The 21,464-nt window shown below is 32.8% G+C and overlaps 1 protein-coding gene across 13 annotated transcripts in view; it reads right to left on the reverse strand.

The window, feature by feature from the left end:
• OtopLa (proton channel otopetrin-like a) overlaps nucleotides 1-21,464 on the reverse strand; it is a 127,056-nt gene that overhangs the window by 7,702 nt on the left and 97,890 nt on the right. For 3 of the 13 annotated variants that reach the window (XM_088228054.1, XM_088228052.1, XM_088228053.1), the window contains exons 4-11: nucleotides 14,074-14,258; nucleotides 13,633-13,844; nucleotides 12,777-12,854; nucleotides 7,053-7,161; nucleotides 6,322-6,482; nucleotides 5,103-5,265; nucleotides 4,597-4,773; nucleotides 3,225-3,584 (exon numbers count right to left, since the gene is read on the reverse strand). In XM_088228054.1, coding sequence (XP_088084180.1) covers nucleotides 3,225-3,584; nucleotides 4,597-4,773; nucleotides 5,103-5,265; nucleotides 6,322-6,482; nucleotides 7,053-7,161; nucleotides 12,777-12,854; nucleotides 13,633-13,844; nucleotides 14,074-14,258 — 1,445 coding nt within the window. Of the gene's footprint in view, nucleotides 1-3,224; nucleotides 3,585-4,596; nucleotides 4,774-5,102; nucleotides 5,266-6,321; nucleotides 6,483-7,052; nucleotides 7,162-12,776; nucleotides 12,855-13,632; nucleotides 13,845-14,073; nucleotides 14,259-17,025; nucleotides 17,761-21,464 lie in introns of those variants that run through there. The other 10 variants (XM_088228055.1, XM_088228056.1, XM_088228057.1 and 7 more) reach the window with 9 other exon arrangements.

Consider the following 21,464-nt stretch of genomic DNA (forward strand, 5'->3'; position numbering starts at 1 on the left):
AGATGAGGATTTTTCATGTTAAACATTCTTTTTGCAGAATAAAATTGAGACCATAATTTAAAATATTATTATTTATTTAATAGTTCCTTTGTGTTCACTAGTTTTCATATTGAACATTTTGGTTTATAGACATTTACGGTCAGAAAAAATGATAACGATAATGGTGCATTTTTAGAGAAATGGTGTTGGAGTGAATGACAGTAAATTAAAAAAGAATAATTGATCTTTTGTAATTGATATTTTCTGTAGCATTAATGAAGTTGTATTTATCAAATATAATTAGATTCTTCTTATTGGCTTCACCATAATTCAAATTCAAATTGATTTATTTTGCCAAAATAACATTAGAAATAACAAAATATCTATGCCGTTATATTGGGACAACATATCAAACCAGGAACCCTTGAGCAATGGTTCAACATTATTAAAGTATAATATTCTCCAATAGCAAGAGTATTTGCTTCTTAAACATAATTTAACTGATGTGGAAGATGTCGATCTCCAAAGTAATATTGTTCAGCTGCCTAACTGCTCTTTTAATCGGCACAACATAACATTATCCCCCTTCCAAACCCAGTGGTGTAAAGGGAACTGCATTAGTAAACCAAATGTAGCCTATTTTGATCATCTGTTACACGAAGGAAAGGTTATTAGTCTTACGCATCAGGTGCCAGTTCAGGAACAATGAAATATCCCAGTTCAAAAAACCCTTTAAAATCAATATTTCACGTACACCCTAACAGGAATTTACCCAGGACCTCAAGAATGGTAGGCGAACACACCAACCACCACACAACGAGGCGGACATATCTCTCCTCTTCCTTAGGACTTTCACCTGAGAGCAGCCATCGAGTCTAAAGCACTTGTCTAGGGTTCTGGTTCTATTTCACACACTGAACTGTATTCTTCATCCACTTAGATACATATTAGATTTCAACGGTAAAAAGGTTCTAAGAGTGTTTACAAACACCGACATAGTGTTAAGTGTCCTCAGCACGGGTAACCCCAGTGAGGTCACATTATTTTTATTATTAATCATTGTTTATTATGAGGAAAAAAAAAATAAAAAAAATAGATAAGTACATTATACTTGTTAACAAATTTAAATGACTTGAGTTTCTGTAGTTTGGTCCAGAAGTGCTTGTTGTATTGGATTAGATCAAAGAAAAGAAGGCAAGTAGTTAATTTTTAATACGAAGGTTTGACTCATAAAGATCCTAATTTTTAATTTGAAGCCACCGCATCCAATCCACCGGGAGCACCCTTGATGTAACATTGAATAAAAACCAGTCTTTACTATTTATTCATTCATTTAACTACGAACTAAAATTAACAGGTATTTACAAAATTCTACGTATGAATTTCAAGTGTCAAATAATTAAGTAGAGTAGGTACATTCGAAAAATAAAGGAAGAGAAAATAAGCCTATGCATATAGAAGCATTAACTGAGTGATCTGTCAAAAAAGAGTAAGGAACACCAAAAGTCACCAACACGTCAAGAACACCAAAATTATTAGTGGCATGTTTTGTGATTGGGCATGACAAGATTACAAAGATCTATTTCAGTACTCCTATTTTTAAAGTGTTACCAAGAGAAAAGCTATTAAAACACCAGCGCCGCTAATCGATTCCTACTCTTTTTAGACATATCATTTTTAAATATGTACATTGAATAGAAAGTATGCATTAAATAACAAACATACACCGGAACCTCTTTTTACCCAGGGGAAACGTTCTACGCAGTACCTCACTTTAATACAATAAAGTACTGTCTGAAGGGTAACTAGAGACTGGGATCTAACTTGAGACATTTAGGATGAAAATTTAAAATTGATATAGGATTCCAATATCACGTAGTAATTTGTCAGATTATCAAATTTATTTACAGTCATGCTTACAAGAAATCGACATACAAAAATATTTGTAGGCGATGTTATAATGTAACTAGCAGAAAACAATGTTAAAACAGCTATTCTTGACCAAATGCTGTAAGAAAATATGCCTGAAAAGGTTTCTAGAGGGAGACATATCTTCTCTAAATTAGTTCGGAAATATAATGATGAAGTTCAGTGTTATTTTTTTAAGCTAAGCCAAAAAATAATTATGTGTCGTATTATCAGCGCTATGATTTTTTAAAGTTTTGTATTTTTGAAATTTGCCCGCAAGTGATGTTTCAAGTCCTCTTCGGCTTCTACTCGGTCAGTTTTGCCAATTAAGGTGGTTCTTCACCGCTCCTGATTTTGTTGAACTTGTTTTGTAATGCTTATTTTCCCAAAGTATCAACATCGATAAGTATCAATACATATTTCTTTAAATTTCAAATATCTCAGATACCTGTATCCTCTTATGACTCGAGATATCTCAAGAAAATTAGCAGTGTCTTAAGATACCAAATTATATTTTGATTTTTATGAGAGTGCCCCAGGCTTTAAATTTACTCAGTAGACAAGAGGAAACATCGACTCATGGATTTGATTAAAGCATTATTTAATTTTATTTAAAGTGAAGTTTTGGTAGAAGCCCAAAGTTCCATTCTGTCTTAAGTTACCCCATTTGACGGTACTAAAATCTAAACTAAGATTATTCATAATCACCCTTCCAGTGCGCATATCTCTCTGGCCCTAGTAAGTAAAAGAGTTATATAGGGAATACTGAAAACAAATAACATAATGAAGAAGTTCTTAGAAGTCTCCAGCAAGTAAAAATTAGAGCATAATTGAAGTTTCTCAAAAACATACATACCACTTTGAACTTTGGACTATGTCACAAGTTTTTAAGAATCAACCAATGATGGTATTGTGATCAGTCAAACTCTCTGACTAGAACTTGTGACGTCACAGGTCGAGTAATTTCGAAATTAGAAAACTTTAATAAATCATAGCACTAATAATACGAAAATACAGTATATTAAAAAAAAATGTTTTTACGTGGTTTGATAGTTATTTGACAAATAAATTTAAAAAAAAACACTGAACTTCTTCATTATATTGTTAAATTAATGTTATTTCGAAACCTTGTAACAAAAGGATCTGGTGTATTTTTATATTCTTGAAGCGATCACCCTTGAAAATTATTTTATAAAAATTGTTAAAATTTATTTTTATTATTATCTCTGATAAATTGTTTGACACTGAAGAAGTATTTACGTTGGTATAATAAAAATTAACTAGATATCAACCAATGAAAAACAAAAGATTCTAGGGAGATTAATGGCGCCACAAACCTGAGTTTGGAAGAGGGCCATTACCAATGTCGTAGTAATTATTGTTACTTGGATACTTCCAAGGGTTACTCTCCTCTGGTGGTGCGGACGTGGTGGTGAAGATAGGAGCAAAGGTCCGGTACAGCCAGTCCGCGGCTGCCGTGATGGCTGTCGTAGCCTGGGTGGTGGGAGCGGAGGTGGGAGGGGTCGGGGGGGTGGGTGGGGTGGTCCAGGGGTCGTCATTGGCCCAAGGATCGAACTGGTCGGGTTGAGCGTTGAACCAAGGCTTGGGGGTCGTTGCGATGGTGGTTTTTATATTTTTCATGAATGTTGAAGCGGGAGTTTTTATGAAATAAGGAGGATACAAGGTGCTTGATGACGCTGTAAGGAACAAAGTTTTTGATATTTTGTTAATTTAGCGACTATTATGTACATGGTGGGTTAATTATGAAGTTCCATGCTTAAGATTAGAGATAGTAAATTTAAAAACTAGTACAATCACCAATTTGATTTAAAAGCTGATAACTTTTGCGTTTAGTTTTGAAAAAATAATTTTTAGAAGTTTTTACTTATTATGTTGTTACCCAGAACCAATATTTTTTTAATATTATCTATGTAGCGTTCATGGATACCTAAAAATAATTAGTACAAAGGTACGTATGGAATAATGCGTTAATGAAAATCAGCATGAAAAATGTTTTTTAAAATCTAAAATGCTTGATTAAATAATCACTTCTGCACATAAGTGCACTTTTAAAATCAATTAGCAAATAAACATACGGTAGTAGAATTATACTGATATGCAATTTCGGAGGTCTGAATTGACACTGTGAAATTTTAGACCCTTAAAATAAATTTTTGAACAAAATAATAAAAGCATAAACACTAGTCAATATATTTCACAGTTAATATCGTGTTTTTATTTTTATGTATAGCAGAAATTCCACTTATTTTACAAGTGTTTTGAAATAATTAGGTTTTTATAGTCCAGATTATACAAATCCAACATCTACTGCTGTTGTTTTGATGACATATTTGTCAAAAGTGAAATTTGAGGTTCAAACCCTGCTCAACCACAACTTAATTTCCATTTTCTAACAGAGAGTAAACATTTGGTTGAAACTGAAAACTCAAATATCTAAAAAAAACAATAATTAATGTAAAAAAGGAGCGTTATGATGTTTTATTATGTGTTGCCATGTGAAAAATAAAACTTATTGAACTTGTCAAATTTGATAATCCAAGGGTTTTATAATATTATGATTCCGAGTTAGTAAGACTTTACTGTACACGTATTATGTTTACTAATCGCAACCAGGGCCCATGCAAAATCTGACTACATAAAATACCCTACGTTATGTCATTAAGCATATAGGCTGAAGTGTTTTCTTACTTGGGATATCCGTGGTTGAGCTCGGAGTACTTGCGAAGGTGATAGCGCGGTAGGCGACATCTCTCAGCGTAGTGGTGGATGTAGCAGCTGTGGAATGGACCGGGTTAGCCCTGGGTACGGCCGACTCTATTCCCATCACAGCACCGGCATTACGAAGAGTGTGCTGTCGGATGCTCTCTGTGGAGCCAATCGAGGGATGATTTTATTACAATGAAGGGTGTCTACTTAGTTTTTGATAGTTTATTTGATAGAAATACACCAGACATTTTTATAAAGTTCAATACCTAATGCATAAAATCACCCTTTTAATGCGCTCACGGGGTATTATAATATGGCAATATGCCACTTATATAAGTTATCCAAATTGTTTATTTTTATTGACAATTAATATTTTTGGCTATTTTGACTGTTTAATAGTAAAAATAAAAATTTAGGTAAGATTCTTTATAACTCGGAGTGTTGAATAAAACTAAACTGATATTAGTTTATAGAATGATAGACAGTACCTAGAATGATTCCATCTTCAGGGTTTTCACCGTGCTTTAGGTGATAAGCTGTGATTTCCTTCAGCGATTCCAAAACCAATGTACGAATCCAGACACAAAGGTTAGTTGCCACCACATGCATCAGTCCAAATCGAGCAATCACTTTGAATCTGTGGATGTTGAGCTGCAAATCAAAATTATTTAAAAAAAGGCCATATGAATAAACAAAAAATACAATTAGATCTAATCAAATATTACACCATTAAAGAAAATGAACAGAGTGCAATACAAAATAAGTAATGCGTGTTATTTCACATTGTAAAAACTAAATCATTATAATATGACAACAATTATTTTTTTGATTGCTAAATAATACATTTTTTGTTGTGTTGATAACATTTTATTGCCAACCTAAATAATAATACTTGTAACTCAAAGAATTGCCAAAATAGAAATTTGGATTTAAATTTTTTAAAGTTGTATTGGCATATAATTTTTTAATAAAAGAAAATTTTTCTAAAATAACTGTAAATATATTTCCATTCTGTAGGTTTTTATTGCCTCTTCCATATTTTTGTTAAGTAGTTACAAGTAATGGCAATTAGGGTAACAATATGTAAAATAAATCAAAATCATGACACAAATATATGCAAAACAAATTGTGAGAGGTGAAAATTATATTAATTTGGTAGTCTCCTATATTTATTGCTAATAAATAAACATATTTATAACAATGAGCGTGAACGGCTGATATGCACATTATATTTTGATCATTCCAATGATATGTAAAGCATTCCAAATATTGATTGATATTTATTGATTACAGTAAACATCCAGCATAAATAAAAAAATGAAGTCTAAGAAGGAGTTGAGAAGCTAAAAAAAATGCAGTGATGCACACAATAAGATAAGTAGTAGGACTAGTGTATCAAGTCCAAAATATATAGCTGTGCCTACCTCAGTCTTCAGTAACGCTATTCTTGACGTCTGCACGAAAATTAAAGTTTAAAAATCATATAATTATAAGTCAGCTTCTATTGTTATCATAAGTCATTAGAATTCGGAAAAGGAATTAATTGACTTATCAGGAAAAGCATTACTGGTACAAAACTATTTTATAAATTCATTATTAATTGATAGAAAAATGGTAATGATTCAGCTATGTATTTAATTAGTGATAAAATAAATAAATCATGTAAAGTTCTTTTTACTGAGTTACGGTAGATTTTCGATTACTTACCCTGGAGTTCATGAAGATGAAATACATCTGCATGAAGGTGAACACCATTTGGAGTACCGGATTAACTCCTCGTAATATCTGATAGCAAGGCGAGGTAAATGGAACTTCAAAGAAAGAACCAAACTCCAGTCCATTGTAGATCATGGTTCCCAATCCGAAAGCTAGGACAGTAAAGAAGATTCTTTAAGTCAAATGATATTAAAATAAAACATAATTTAAGAATACTCCAGAATGTTTAATTTTTTATCAAAATAAATTCAATAGTCCCTAAAAAAAGTATTATAAGTGTGAATGTATTTTTTTCAGCTATACTGTTTTTCAAGCATTTTTTTTACCGTCAAAAATTTGGACAAGTAAAATATCATTCTGTGTCCGGGTGGATAAATAATTCAGTTATGGATGACTGTTTTTGACTCAGTAAAAATTAAGTGGAGATTAGTCCACCTCGTTTTATAGTGGTTGTCGAAACCACCTACCTACCATTATTCAGGTCCTGGCTAGATGGACATGAAATATTGATTTTAAAGGTGATTCTACGCTGCAATATTCCAATGTTGCTGGACTGGTACCTGAAGCGTAAGACTGATTAGCTTACCTTTCATGTAACAAAAATGATCTAGATGATCTTAATGATACGCTCCGAATGGAGCGCCAATCCAGTCTCTTATGCACCACTAGGTGCAGATAGGAAAATGATGATGATGAAAATATGATTTAACAGAAAGATTTACCGATGGCCCCGATGCGCAAGAAGAAGCTTCCGTGGCTATGATCATTCTGCGATGTCTTGCGACGGCGATTCACTCTCTGGGGGATACCAGACTCCACCTCCACAATGTCCTGAAGATAACAGTGGAAAAATCATAATGACAAACCAAACAAAAACTATCTCAATCATATTGGGTTACCCACTTCAAGTTCAAGGAAATTGCAATTGATATAATTTGCAATAAAATTTTAATCAAATAGTTACAGTGTAAAAAGATATATGATGAATATATTCATTTTAAAAATTAAAAATATAATGTGTTCTCACTGGGGTAACTATTTTAAAATGAATAAATTAATTACAAGTTTGTAACTTTTAAAACACGAGTTGATTAAAAAAATAAGGAGTATTCAATTCAACAAATTAAAAATCGTTTGAATATTTTCAAATTGAATATGCTTATAATATTCATGCAAAAAAATATACTGTGTGAAAAATCTAATCTAATTTGTGCAAATTCCAAGCGTTCTAACTAATAAAAACAGAAATTCGATAGCATACAGGACATTCTAAAACATAAAAAAACATTTTAAAATAAATAATAAATTAAAACATAATGTACCATTTATTTTGAACTTTGAACACTCCAGGATAAAATTTAAGTGTGCATTATGAAAATATATAAATATAATTTGTTAAGCCTATTTTTTGTTTTGATTTGAATAAGTATAAAAAATAAACAATGCATTTTAAAAATTATTATGTATTTAATACTAAAAGTATGTCTGTATTAGTGCTAGAGTGCAATGTGTGTATAAACAATATATACATACATTACAATATAAATAATATGTACATATTATTATGGACAATGTTTACACTTTTATGTATGTATAGAACGTTTCTTATAAAATGTAAAAAAACCCACAATGTTAATGTTGACACGTAAATTTAGTATAGTTATAGCATGGTGAAATATAAAAATGTCTTTTTTAGGGTAATGGTGTTTTGAGGGTTTGAAAAAAAATTGCAAGCATTTTCGCCATGGGTGCTGTTTGAAATGTGGTAGCAAATGAATAAAAATAATATAAAACGGCCGAAGTGTCATTTTTTGAGTAAAAATGTTGTTATTTTGGCAGGAGAGTGAATTATTAAAAAAAACTGCTATTTAAAGTTTTCACGAAAAAAAATTGGTTACGAGAGGTACCTAAGTATGCAAACAAACGTCTTATTTCAGTTTGAATATAATTTTTTAAAATAGGTAGGTACACGAAACACATTTTTATGAGGAAGTTCAGTTTTATGGGAAATTAGATATAAAAATATTTTTTTGATGAATATTCTTGAAAAACTACTTTGAACAACGTCACTAGTTTCTCAGAATCAGCCAATGATAAAGTGTTATGATAGGTTTCCGATGCACGGGAAGCCAATTCACCAATCAGCAGAACTCATCGAAGATAACTTGTTACACCACTCGCGGAGTAATTTCAAAATTACAAAACTTAAAAAAAAACATAGCGCTAATATTACGATACGCAAATATTTTTTTTGGCTTGTTTGATAGTCTAATAACATTTTTTTTTTTAAGAAAACACTGATATAAATATTTTTTCCACGAATTTCTCGTGTTGTACGACGATATTGAAATAATTTTGGTGTGTAATATATAAACATGTGTAAAGTAGGTACTCAATTTCAGTTACACAAGTTAGTAATATATACAAATATATGTAATATGTAAGTAACAAACATTATCAAAATAATGTCAACGGTGTCATTAAAAAGCGATTCATACTGCCATTCCTTAATACGCACCTGATGGCGAATCAATCACAAATCGTACTCAGACGCCAGTCTACGCGATACGAAAATTTACAGTCTAAAAACAAATATTAAAACAAACATTTTATCTCTAAATTGCCGGGAATCGAACTCGAGACCTACACTGCACAAAAGCGCTAACCGCTAGGTGGACAGTAGCAAAATTCTTATTTTGGTAGAAAGGAAGATACGAGTAAATCGCTCACAAGAATAAATCACTCCACTGCATTCGTGAATGGATTAATAGATAGAAAAATATGCATACTCGTATTAATCAATCTCACGAAAATTCATACATTTTAATAGTATTTTCGTGATGTTTGGCTTTTTTTACAATAAATTGTGATAAAACAACGACTGTGTTCAGGACAAAGGCTTCAAACTACAATGAGGAAGTTCAGAGGGTTAAAAAGTATATATTTGTTACTATCCGCGTGTGACGTCTCACGTTCTTTTTCGCTACTTCTCGGTTAGTTCTGCCCATTGGTCCGTTGACGGTAAGTAAACAGGAAATCTTCCACAACTCTTATCATTGGTCGATTCATATGAACTAGTGACGTTGTTCAAAGTAGTTCGTTTTTATTTATTTTTTAAATTCGTACATTTTCAGGAAACTGCCGTATAATTTAATGCGCTCATTTTTACAGCGCGTAAAAAAACATTTTCTGTATCCAATTTCCCATAGGGCTGGATTTCCTCATTGCGGAAAAAGTTTTATTGACTTTTTTCATTTCGTCTGTCTTTATATAATTATAGGTTAAGTATTCAAAAGTTTATAAATTAATCTGTATAAAATTTCTTAATATTGTTCTTTATATACTTTTTTTTCTCATGTATCTCTATAATAATGTATATACTTATGTGTATGTAAATGTATATGCATATATGTGTATGTATATGTGTGTATGTATGCATATGCATGCGTATGTATGTGTGTATGTTTTTATATGTAAATTTATTAAATATTTTTCTATATAACCATATACCTATGTTGGTACATTTCTTTATTTTTCCTTATTATTGTATCTTTTAGTTTTTCTTGTGTTATTTTTAATTTTAACTTAATGGACATACTTATGTTTCACTGCTGCACTTGAATGTATTTCTAATAAATGTAAAAGCCCGTAGGGCGTGTAAATTAATAAATAAAATAAATCAAAATACATTTTTCAACGCGTCAAAAGCGTCCTTTCAACCAATTATCGTAGGTAGTCTTTATACATATTTTAGTAAAAAAAATAAGCCGCAAACACCTATTGACGCAACCTTTTTGCCAGAATGCGTATAAGACCCGCGTAATTGGTTTAAAAAACATTCAAACTGATAAAACAAATTTGACCGAAATAAGGAATTCCACTATTTTCTAATTTAATTTTTTCTATTAGCGTACTATTTAACTAAGCAAAAATACATGTTTATGTATATTTTTTGTGCGTTATTTACAAACATATGATTTTTTAAAAGTTGCATTTATCAAATACCGTGCCAAATGACTGTAATCAGTGTGTCACTTTTCAGTAGTGACGTCATGAAACGGTTGGCGTTCTTACTTTCACTGACCTGACAAGAATCTATGGAATATTGCTTTGATTTCATTTAGTTGATCGTAATTTGCTCATTTCTATGTTATGGTTGTTTTTACGAACGTTTCGATTTAGAAAAACCTAGAAAGTTGACATAATCTCTGGTTGAAATGTGAAATTATACTCTTTTTTTCTATGGTCAAAACGTTCCTTACAAGATGCGGGAGCTTTAAAGCGGAAACCGGAAATACTACACGTAGATATAAGGAGTGACGTCATTATTTACTATTTTTAACATTTTTTATTTATTTTTGCGTGCGTTTTTGGGATATTTCATCCTACTCCAATTTTTTTTAATATTCACGTGTACACGAAAACATTTTTAAAATTTAATTCCGGGTTGGGCTGGAATTCCTCATTGTGGTTTGAAGCCTTTGTCCTAAACACAGTCGACATGAAGGGAAATATTCTTGTTTCTAAGTATTATGACAGTGAAAACATGCACGTGCAGACCAAACGGTGCACTAAACAGCTTGCACTCTGCTAATAATGTGGGCATCGAAAAAAAGCAAAATATACAGCAATACAGGGCCTGACTACAGAAAATAATATTATTTATTTAAATACCAAGGTAGGGGGAACAAAGACACCTTAAATAAGAATACCCGTGTATTGTGTAAAACTGGCTTTATTTAAAAAATGAAATTAGTTAAAACTACTTTTAGTACGTGTAAAATCAGAACACGCTATTGTAACATTAAAGCCAGCTACACCACAAAACGTTAAGTGAAAAAAATACCAAATAATTATTGTTGCGTTTTCGTCGAAATGGACTGAATTCAAGTGATAACTTATTTTGCCTATTTTGTTTGCAACAGTTGTTTGACGTTAAATTTATTTCAAGTCAACCTTATGCATGCAACTGGTCCTTATATATAAAAAAAATTGGTTGTCATCGTACGATGTGGATTTGTTTTTATAGAAAAAATTTATACTAATAATATAATTAGGATGACACCCAAACGTGTTTAAGATATTTTTCAATATAATAACGATAAAATGAGAATGATTTAAGATGGAGTTATAAAAATATCTGATCTGGAGTTCGTCATGCAACCAAGAGGCCACAAATCGACACGTAATTAAAATCAAACTGGATGGACATGCATGAATAATATAAATGTATTATAATTACAGAGTTGTAAAATATTTCATGGTTTGAATTCGATAAGATATTTTTTTTTTGTGTGGAAAAGTGACGCCACCACATTATTTTTGTGACGCAATGAATTTATTGACATGTCACTCTGCTTTCTTATGTAAGTGGTATTGTAGGTACAAAGAACCTTTTATACGAACACTGTAACAAAGTCTCTGAACCCCCAGATAATTCTGTTTACATAACAAAGCAGTGACCTCGGCCGTTATGATTTACATAAAAGTCGGTATGTACGATATTAACGGGTATCCATAGTCTGTTAAGAACACGTTTGGAGGATTATGTTGTTTTAGTGACGTTGTTATCGAGATATAGCATGCCCTGTCAAATTTCTGCGCATTTCATGTCAATATTGAATTGAGCCGGCCCTGTCTACAGTCGGAAGACCATTACGCTGAGCTTATTACAATGTGTAGCCGTGGACGTTGTCGCACAGCGCAAAACATAAATACCAACAAACGAAAAAATTACATCATTCTTAGTCTCGCGGACTAATGCGAACTTATTCTGTATTCATCGAAATCATGAGCTTACTGTCGGGTTATTTCATCGCTGTAAATGTTATTTTAGAAAGTTAACGGTTTGCGCCTTGCATTGTTGCCCACGTGTACACATTATAAGGCTAGTAGTATCTACCAAGTTTTTCGGTTCCTAATCCAAAGCTAATCAGATTAATTTTAAAGGTGCAGCTAAACCAATTTGAAAAGCGGCTTTGTACGTTAGTTTTCCGAGAAAAACACGTAAAATCCAATTTCGAAGAACTTAGTCGAAACAATGTCTTAAATCAGCGACTGACACGTTTGGTGAAGCACGTATTCATCAAAACTAAATTATTTATTCAAAATTCACCGTTTTCTACTTATAATGTATAATTTAAATAATAAATACGTATAATTTAAAATTCCATTGACAAAACAAAGATATTCCCATTTTGAAGGGACAGTTCAATGGAAAAAAGATCAGTTACGGTCAATTTTAGATGAGCAACCGATATTTTTTGGTGAACACTCGGCGTCAGGTATCCGACAAGAATATACTGTATTACAACAGCTGACAATATAACAAGCAAAGCCGAGCGCAGCTCCAGGCGAGTCCCAGCAAGGGAGGGAAGTATGTATAAAGCACAAGGACAAAAAGCCATTCCTCTCCGACATTTTCCATGATTCCAATTCCTCCTCACCTGTTCGGGAACGCAAAGTGGCGCCGTGCGCAGTTGCTGTTCGCGCACTATGTCGCGCATCTTACGAGGGTACACCTCCTGCCCAAATAATAAGAATGGCGGCCGATAACCAAAATTGCATGCATGTAATCGCAAATTATAAGTAAGGGAGTAGGTACACTAAAGAACACATTGAGAGTTAAAAGGCATTCCTGTGCTTGTAAGTGAAAGGTCAAGGCACTACTCGACGAGGATCGGGGACTCGCCAATGCGTACCTATCGATGTTTTGGTTTAATCTTAAGGGATCTTCAAAACAGTATACGTACATTGGCGACGTGTCCGATTTTTCGCATTGACAGGCGAATTAAATAAAAAACTAATTAATCAAATAAGGGAATTTAAATAAATATTTCTAAAAGCAGTATTTTTCTTCGTGAAAAGAACTAGTTTTTTTTTTCAAATTAAGCTGATAAAAACATCAATACTTATTGTAAAAGCTAAAAGAAATGTGATTGTGTGAAAAACTAGCAAGAAATTTACAGCCTGCAGTGTATGGAAACTTGTAAAAATAGTTGAAATGAAAATTATGACCGTATATGGTAGATGTAGAAGAAAGTCTCCATGCACTGAAAACTGTAGACTGTTGTGTGGCACGACACGGAACATCTCATGACGAAGTATAAACTTACAAGCTGCGACTACAACACTAACACAAATAAGGTTCCGTGTCTGAATTCTAAGGCGAGTACTCTATAAAATATTAAAGTACGAGTACCAACATCATCAGCGCCCTATTCAGCGCCTGCTTAAAAATTCAGGGAAATGGGTCAGGCTATATAAGTGGATGGTAGGTACACACAGTACGGGTATCCATACCTGGAATTGGCTTTGCTTCTTGGATTCCTTAGCGGGTTTTTCTTTAGCAGCATCTTTGTCCTTCTCCTTGTCTTTGTCCTTCTTGCCATCTTTCTTGCCGTCCTTTTCCTTCTCCTTCGGCTCCTTTGTCTTCTTTTCCTTTTCTTTCTTCGGTTTTTTTTCCGGTGGAGGTGGTTTCGGCTTCGGTGGGCTTCCGCTGCAGCACGTGCTTTCTAAAGGTCATCGTCAAAATATGAAAACACGCTAAGATAAGTACGGTATTTGAAAAATGTTTTTAAGGTAATTATATTTTGACTACGTGAAAATTGTGAAGGGATAGGAAAAGAAAAGATTTTTTTCTCTGGTGTGCCTTCTCAGTTTATAGGTAAAATATTATTTTTTTCAAAAACTTGTAACGTTACTTTTAAAAGCTACAAGTACACATTTTTCTAAGATACTAACCTTGTAACAGGAAGCAGAAGACGTACAGCAAAAACAATATGCTCATGCCATATAGGTAGGTGAAAAATCCTTCATAATAATACAGGGGCAGGTTGTGCGTGATGACATCACTGATGACATAAGCAATGCAGATGACTACTAAAAGCTTGGCGTAGATGAAACTCATGATGATGAAGAGGGATGTTCTGAAAACCAACAATGAAAAGGTATGAAAAAAAATAACGATCATAAGTGGTCGTGTGGGCAGGTTCTACCATGCTATCACTATAGATTTAATATCGTGATATGACCAGTGAAAATACACCTAAGAGTAGTAAAAAGCATGGAGATGCTTTTTTGCTTTTCGTAAATTATCATAATATTATGTCTGACATTTCTAGCTATGATATCTAAATAGTACCTAGGTACATATTATACAATAGTATTTTATGGCTCATCCGTAAATACGTACATTTGTTCCCGCTACGAGATAAGTGATATTTTATTTATTTGTTAAAAATATCGAATATGAAAAATAATGTATTAGAATATTGGTACAATAAATTATACGCGAACTAAAATTTAAACTGGCTGGTTATTAACTTCGTTTTAAAACAGTTAGTAACGGAAACGATTGATGTCAAGAATTTCATAATTTTCAGCGGACCTATTATTAACGACTATAAATTTAGCAATTAAAGTTTTCTTTACAAAGTTTTTTATTGATTTTTTTACATACTTAGGCTAGTGTTAAAAATGATAAGAATAAAAACATATTAGTATATAACTAGTATTATGTTGTTTTGTGTACGTGATTATATGGATAGTAAAAAGAATCATAAACTAAATAAAAACTATGAGAAATATATACTCGTAATTTGATTGAATTGTGAAACTAAATTATGTAAGTACATAGGTGAACGCACGAATATGTTTTAAATATATGTTATAAGATATTTTGATGTGTACTCGTCCGTGTTATTAGGAAATAATTGTTTTTTACGTAAATTATATGTAGATTTATTAGCAACATATTTAATAGTTTATTGGTTATATTTACGTATATTAAGAAAACACAAAACAAATTAATAGAACCATAGAATTAAGAATAGTCCAGAAACCGCATACGCACATCAAACAGAAGGCGACTCAACTACTCATAAATGAGTAGGTTTACGTTTTGACCCATTAGTTTCTTTGTAGACGTAGCTCAGTACGCAACTCCTGTATTGAATTCAACTACGCCGTGTTGTGTCCTTTTAAAGTGTAGAAATACTGCTGGGATCTTAAAGAAACAGGATGCAATCACATTTTATGTGTAATTAGCAAATGAATGTGTATGTAACAAATACATTACTTAAAAATTGAATTATTTTTCCATCTGTCAGATTGTCGAAGAAACAAAATGGCAATTTTGGTAGTGTTGCCAGGGTAGTAATTTTTTTACCCTACTTTGCTAATTAAATGAGAGAATTTATGAAAATTGGATCTCGGATTAAACAACTCTGTGATGGACATTTGACCGACATTATCTTCAAAACATAAAATATTATTTAACATGATATAAAAATATCCGTTTTATGTCAAATAAAATTTGTTTTATATTTTAAGTTTAAAGTTCATTAATTCAATAACTCTTATTAAATGACCCTTTACTTATCTACTCTGTTGTGTCAATCAATATTTCCGCGTGCACAATAAAATTTTAGAGAAATTAACAGATTCCTTTTTTTTCACCTTACATTTGTGTTATGATTTTTTCCCATCAAGCAACATTACGCTGCGACGTAACGAATGCACGCGGCGAAAGTAGGGCATAGTGGGGGAATTATTGGACACAGTCCGATGTATTCAAATATGATTCTACGCTCCTTCTGGACTATTCTTTATTTTATGCATAGAACTCTCCACAAACATGATTTTTGACGTATTTACTAACACGCAACAAAAACAAAGGAAGCCAAGAAAAATCAATAAATTCGTCAGAATACAGACACGAGGATTTTTTAAAACTTAATTTACACTAAAATTGTACTCATGAAAATCTAGGTTCGCCTGAAATTGAGGTATGTAACTTAAATATAAAATAAAGTCGAAAATATTGTTTTTGTCAACGAAAAGAGGTAATAGTAAAAAAAAATATTAAAATTATTTTTCAAGACAAAAAAATCATTTTTCCAGGAGTCGTAAGAAAGTTAAAGTGCTTATATCTAATAAAGGTATGTACCATTTGTAACTGTTTTACCAAATCAGTATCGTGTGTACCGCTAGGCTCAGATATAAAGGAGGATGTTAATTATTATTGCTGTTCAAGTAGTGAAATATTAAAAAGTATATATTTTAAGGTTAACGTGGGAAACAATAAATTGTTAATGTAATAAAAACTAAAATTATTTATTTTCATAAATTGATTAAATCGGGTTGTAGTTCCTTGAAAAGTGTCGTGAACTTACATGTAGTGGTTCAGAGGCCTTCAAAAGGTTCAAACCCCATCATACCCCAGCTTGATTCCTATTTTCTAAGCGTGAGTTACTTACAACTCGTTTTTTTGTAAATTATAAAAACGCAAATATTTCCTTTAAAAATAAAATAATATAATGTTTTTTTTTATTTTTAATGAGCAGCTTCTAAAATGTGTATTAATTTTATGTTTACTTTTTTTTTATTTAGCTAAATTATGACTAAAATAAAACTTCATAATTACTGCAACATTATTTATCAAAAATAACGCATTTGAACCAGTACTAACATACAGATTTACAATGAAGATTTCGACGTAATATTTTCGAATCTAGTATTATTTGACGAAAAATATCTGTAATATTTATAAACCTACTATTATATATTGGTTATATTATGTTATGGTTACGAAATCCGGCCTGTTCAAAGCGAATATTTATATTTAAGGTATTATTGCATCAAAGCAATTATTTGTATCTTAGATTTTCTTAAGTCAATGGAAGAAATGTAAACCTTTTGGATGGTTTAGGTTGTACGCCCTTAAGCTCCATCTCCTTGTTGGCCGAGTTGTTTTTCTCGGCGCTGGTGATGTCGCAGGATTGCTGCTGTTGGCGGTGGTGCTGTGACACCGGCAGGGTCGCCATGTTGTCGATGGCCTCCACGTCCACCGTGGCCACCTTCACCTCCTGCACCAGCTCCGGGTGCTTGTCTTTACCCATGTCTTTAGTCTCGGGAACGGGTTAACACCTGACTCCGCCAGTCATGGTCAGTAAAATAATGGACACTGTTCTATGCACTAATTTTATTGTCACTTTTTAATTAGGACGTAATTCTTTGGATAAATTTCGTTGTTCGATTACATATTATTAAATATTGAGCTGAAATTAAATAAATAAGATGACATATAAAATATACACGATTTAAAAAGAAAGCTGACTAAATAAAAATAATTGCGCGTTAACAGTTAACAAAGCGATAGTTGCGAGGGGTTTGTATTGCAACCACTCCCGATTGGAAAGTAATAAGCGAAATGGACTATTTGGGCGCGATCACGGGATGATTCTAACACTGATTGTTCCCGCGTTCGGGAAACGAGATGACGTGTGTGTGGCGACGCTATTGCGTCACAATCGACACGACCAACACAAAGGCGTTACCGGGACGGTACCTGGACGCTGATGATGACGAGCTAGTTGGGGAAGGATCGACGCTCGATCGTCTCGACGCCGGGAAAGCGACGCCTAGCGGGAGATGCGAGGGAGAGGAGGTGCGCGTGCGCGTTGGATGCTGGGGGCGGGACTGTCACGTGACTTCAGGGGCGGATGCAAAAACTACGACAAAATTATCCCTTTTTATTGTTTTTTGGCGCTTAGTCGATTTTATGGCGTTTTTAGTCTAATGAGTTGAATTCAGATGGGGTTCGTTTTATGACTATTAAAGACATTTCGCACATACGCGTTTAATAGATATTTATCATTACCACGAAAATACAGAACAAAGATCTCTTAAAAATACGTACCAGAGTACAAATTACAAATATATCAAGCAGTAAATCTTTCGGCCATATTAATAGTGAGAAAAAATGGCTGTCGTTAACTTTATACGCGTAATATTACGTTTGGTTTCAAACTTTTAGGGTTATTTTCAATAGCTACTTTTTTGAAATACGGTACTTTTGATATTTTTATTGACTTACATACTTAATGATTATGATAAAATTATAAATAAACTTATCAATGAAACTTCTTGGTTTAGTTTTACTTTTTATTATTTTGACCAACGAGCGCTTTCGCCTAAGTGGGCATCTTCAAGACTGGTGAATTATTTACAACATTGACAGTTTTTATACTATTCTTAACATATTTTGGAGATAAGATCGAATAAGTGTTTTGACAGGGGACAGAAACATACATATTTACAACTAGTTTGCTAAACAGTTCATTTTTGGGAGTTTTTGGACCGAAATTGGGTAAAGTAAAACCAAACCAAGAAATTTCATAGATAAGTTTATTTATAATTTTATCATAATCAAAAATATCAACAAAAAACATCAATATTACATACTTCAAATTCTTCTATTCTATCTTTTTTATATTGCTTTTAATTGTTTTATTTTAAATGACTTTTACTATGATTTTTTACTCAAAATAATCTTATTTTTAATTAAACACCCATATATATATAGATATATATAATTAATCACTGGCCGGCAAAAGTTGAGTTTAATTTTAAATACACCATTATTGAAAATAATTTTTACGGCTTGTGACATGCCAGTGGCTAGTTTTTCAGGCGTTGTTCAGTATGTAGGTGAAATAATTCAATCAGAATCTCATCTGAATCAATACAGAAATACGAACATCGAATATTAAGGATCTGGGTGTTAGATTTGTGAGCACCCTGACATTTCATGAACACATAGAGACAATCAGTGGTAATGCATTGAAGATGTTAGGATTTGTTCTGCGTACTGCCAGGGTTTTTGAAAATACCCGCGTACTGAGAACTCTTTACAACTCCTTAGTGCGACGTAGATTCGAGAGTGGCTCGATGATTTGGGGGCCACATGAACTGAAGAGAGAGCAAATAAAAAAAAAGTTTCTTAGATATCTCTACATGAGAGAGTGCGTATATTATCCTTGGCTCTACCCGACCAAGTTTCTCCAGGGTATGGTGGCTACAACAGTTTAGAGACTAGAAGGAATATGTATTTGACTACACATTTTTATCGATTGTTGCGCGGTATGATCGATAATTCTGAGATTATGATGAGCATGAGTTTGTATGTTCCTCATAATTGCCTAAGACGACGTCAGCATACATTGTTTCATATTCCGATATTCAGAACCAACCTGCCGATGGTTATGCCTGTTGGGAGGGCTACCGCTATGCTGACAACATCGCTCTGGATGTTGATCGGTTCCACGTATCCGAAAGGGTTTTCCGGAGCAGGATTCTCCTACTACTTTGACAAGAGTCTCTTTCATGTATTTTTTCTTTTTATAATATGTACGTCTTGAATTTTAGTTTATAATGTTTATGTTATTTTTAAATAAATGTATGAGTAAACGTATTGAAATGAATTGAAAAAAGCAAGAAAATACAATCAAAATAATAAATATTGACCTGTATTTATATGTTTACTAACAATTACATAATGAACTATGGTTCAACTCCTTAAGACCTTTGTCGTGTGCTAAGTTCGAACATTTAAAATCTAAATTATTGCATAATTATTTTTTGTGTAGCACCGATTAAAAACACCATTTATTTTTTTTGCAATTTAAATGTTACCCTAAAAATATAAATAATTAAACTTAAAATATTCAAATTATTGTAAGATGTCACTCCCCATTATGTACACAAGAATTGTTTTTTCTTTTACGTAATGGGAAACGATAATGTAAATATATGTATTAAATTGATATAAAAATTGTATTTAGTAGTATAATTATATTTGTTTATCTGAATAAATAGAGGGAAAACATTTTTGAGAAGGTAATATGCAATTCTAGGCAATCACAGGGCTTATGACCTGCAGTTGACGGGTTTGAGTGGCCACTTAACACACTGTGTAACATTCACCATTTGCCCATGTTTAAACATCCACATTTGCAAACATTAGGACATAGTCAAAACATTGTTGAATCCACTAACTGGTAGAAGAAGAAGTTTAAAAATTGGAAAATTGTTTTCAGGCGTTGCCTAGTAGGTGATTTGGTCTCAATCACATGATAAAGGTTTCAGCTCCTTTACTTCACAAAAGTAGACAGATGGAAGAGTTGAAGAACTGTGGAGGTTGAAACACGGGCAGAATGGTGAATGTTACACAGTGTATAAAGAGGCCACTCAAACCAGCCAATGACAGGTCGTAAGCCCTGTGAATGCCTAGACTTTCATATTCCCTTATCAAAAATGTTTTCCATTTCTGTTGCAACAAATTTAAATCGGAATAACTCCCCAGGGAGGAAATCCAGCCTGTCTGCACACATTTGGACATACTCAAAACATTGTTAAACATTATTTATAATTACAAATACATTCAATGACAATACGAATGAATAATATATCAGAACCATTCTTTCTTAAACGTGTTTCTCCTCTTTTTTGGTCATTTACAAGATACAGTAATTAAAAAATGTAAAAAAAAACATCAGATACGTTTTTGTCATCCACGTCTGACGAGCCGCCACTGTTTCCTCGGCATAAAATCGCTCCCAGCATCCGCTATTGGTCGATACAGGTCCCGGCCAAAGGCGGCGCGGGCACCCGCCGCGAGGTGCGGGGTAAGGCGACCCACTGACCCGGCCCTCCCCCCACGGCCCCACCCCACTACGCCACTGGGTTCTTGAACTCGACACACACTGGTTTAACTACATACGTATATATAGATACAAGAATTTAAATGGAAAAAAAATGCACCAACAAAGAATAGATAGTCAAAGCAAAAACTCCACACCCTACCCAAAAATTTTTTTTTTTATCTAAACCCAAAAATAGCGTCCTTTATCTCCAAAATAAAACGTTTTAATATTAAGCGCTATTTGTTTTGTATTCGTTAAGTGCAATAAAAAATACACGAGAACGCAAGATGATGAAATTATCTTCAAAGATACTATAATTTCGCAGAGAAATAAACACCCCTTTCATAAATAATATGGTCTTTAACGATTTTTTAAATAAGTAAATAAAGGTAATAGATTTTTTTTTGGGACGCATTTTTGAAATTATCTGAAATCAAAGCGCTTCGTACCTTATGAGACGACAAACTGCACGTATTACGAAACCGCGCCATACTTTTAAGCAATGTTTGTAAGAAGCGCACTCAGCGGGCATGACGTTAAAGTGACGCGACGACAACATTCGTTTTGTCTGTATTCGTTTTAAAATCCGAAAATTAAGAATAAAACTTGTTTTTTATGCATTGATATTTATATCATAAGAATCGTGAA

This window comes from Micrasema longulum, unplaced genomic scaffold, assembly GCF_059751315.1.
Source record: "Micrasema longulum isolate JH-2025_06_02 unplaced genomic scaffold, ASM5975131v1 h1tg000559l, whole genome shotgun sequence".
Classification (NCBI taxonomy): domain Eukaryota; kingdom Metazoa; phylum Arthropoda; class Insecta; order Trichoptera; family Brachycentridae; genus Micrasema; species Micrasema longulum.